Source organism: Heterodontus francisci, chromosome 34, assembly GCF_036365525.1.
Source record: "Heterodontus francisci isolate sHetFra1 chromosome 34, sHetFra1.hap1, whole genome shotgun sequence".
In the NCBI taxonomy this organism is placed as follows: domain Eukaryota; kingdom Metazoa; phylum Chordata; class Chondrichthyes; order Heterodontiformes; family Heterodontidae; genus Heterodontus; species Heterodontus francisci.
The window spans coordinates 5,936,019-5,937,666 of record NC_090404.1 but is presented as its reverse complement, the minus strand read 5'-3'; the positions used below and the strand labels follow the sequence as shown (position 1 = coordinate 5,937,666).

General features: G+C 43.2%; 1 protein-coding gene across 1 annotated transcript; it reads right to left on the bottom strand.

Annotated features, from left to right (window-relative positions):
• Positions 1 to 706: 706 nt before the first annotated feature.
• Positions 707 to 1,210, bottom strand: LOC137348550 (gastrula zinc finger protein XlCGF7.1-like). The gene is made up of 2 exons (XM_068013852.1): positions 1,018 to 1,210; positions 707 to 969 (listed from the first exon to the last, which is right to left on the bottom strand). Exons 1-2 carry the CDS (start codon positions 1,208 to 1,210, stop codon positions 707 to 709), a joined length of 456 nt encoding a protein of 151 aa, XP_067869953.1.
• Positions 1,211 to 1,648: the final 438 nt, after the last annotated feature.

Sequence of the window (1,648 nt, the reverse complement as noted above, 5' to 3'; positions counted from 1 at the left end):
GGTAAGGACGTCAGATTTCCTTCCCTAAAGGATATTAGTGAACCAGATGGGTTTTTACAACAATCAACAATGGTTTCATGGTCACCATAAAATGAGCATTTTAATTCCAGATTTATTAATTTAATTCAAATTTCACCATCTGCCATGGTGGGATTTGAACCCAAGACCCCTGAACATTAGTCTGGATCTCTGGATTAATAGTCCAGTGACATTATCACTACACCACCACCTCCACTAAAAAGGAAAGCATCCTGTATGCCTTCTTGACCACCTTATCTACCCACCCTGCTACCTTCAGGTGTCTGTGGATGTGTACTCCAATGTCCTTTTGTTCCTCCACATCTTTTAGGATTCCACCATTCACTGTGTATTCCCTTACCTTGTTGGTCCTCCCCAAATGCATTACCTCACACTTCTCTGTGTTGAATTCCATTTGACAATTTTCTGTCCACCTGACCAGTTCATTGATATCTTGCTGGAGTCTACAGCTTTCTTCCTCACTGTCAACCACACGACTAGTTTTTGTATCATCTGCAAACTTCTTAACCATGGCCCTCTACAGAAGACTAAATCATTGATATATACCACAAAAAGCAAGCGGCCTAGTACTGAGTCCTTTGGAAACCCAACTGGAAAAAGCTTCAGTTATGATTCGGCCCTGGATGTGATTATCAGCAGCAATAACAGCAGAATCCAATCTGTGCAGTCACTCGTGAACTCGTTGGTGTTTTAGCAGATTATTTGAATTAGCAAATCCCTTACCACACACAGAGCAGATGAACGGCCTCTCCCCGGTGTGAACTTGCTGATGTGCCAACAGATTGCTTTTACTTTTAAATCTCTTCTCACAGTAAGAACACTCAAAAGGCCTCTTATCAGTGTGAACAAGTTGATGTACAGTAAGGTGGGATGTCGCTGTGAATCCCTTCCCACATACAGAGCAGATGAACGGTCTCTCCCCTGTGTGATCTCGCTGGTGTATCAGAAGATTGGATAATCAAATGAATTCCTTCTCACACTCAGTGCAGGTGAACGGTCTCTCCCCTGTGAGAACTTGCTGGTGTATCAGAAGGTTGGATAATCGAGTGAATCCCTTCCCACACTCAGAGCAGGTGAACGGCCTCTCCCCAGTGTGAGTACATTGGTGTTGCAGCAGCTCATTTTTACTTTTAAATCTCTTCCCACTGTCAGAACATTCAAAAGGTCTCATCCATGTGAACAAGTTGGTGACGAGTTTCCAGCTAGGATGGGTAATTGAATCCCTTCAGACAGTCCCCACATTTCCACAGCTTCTCCATTGTGTGGGTGTCCTTGTGTCTCTCCAGGTTGGTTAATCAGTTGAAGCCTTGGCCACACACACAGAACACGTGTACATTTCTCCCTGCTGTGTGTGTGTGCAATGTTTTTTTCACGCTGTGTAACTGATTAAAGCTCTTTCCACAGTAATACATGGGAGTACTCTCACTCGGGTGTGTGTATCTCGGTGCTTTTCCAGTCACTCTGATATTTGAAATCTTTTCCCACAAACAAGCATTTCGCCTTCTATATTCACTAACCACTGACATTCAGATACCAATGTAATGTTTGGTTTGAGTTTATCCGTCTGCAAATGCTCCCCTAGTAATAATCTGTGAAAGGAGTTTACAAA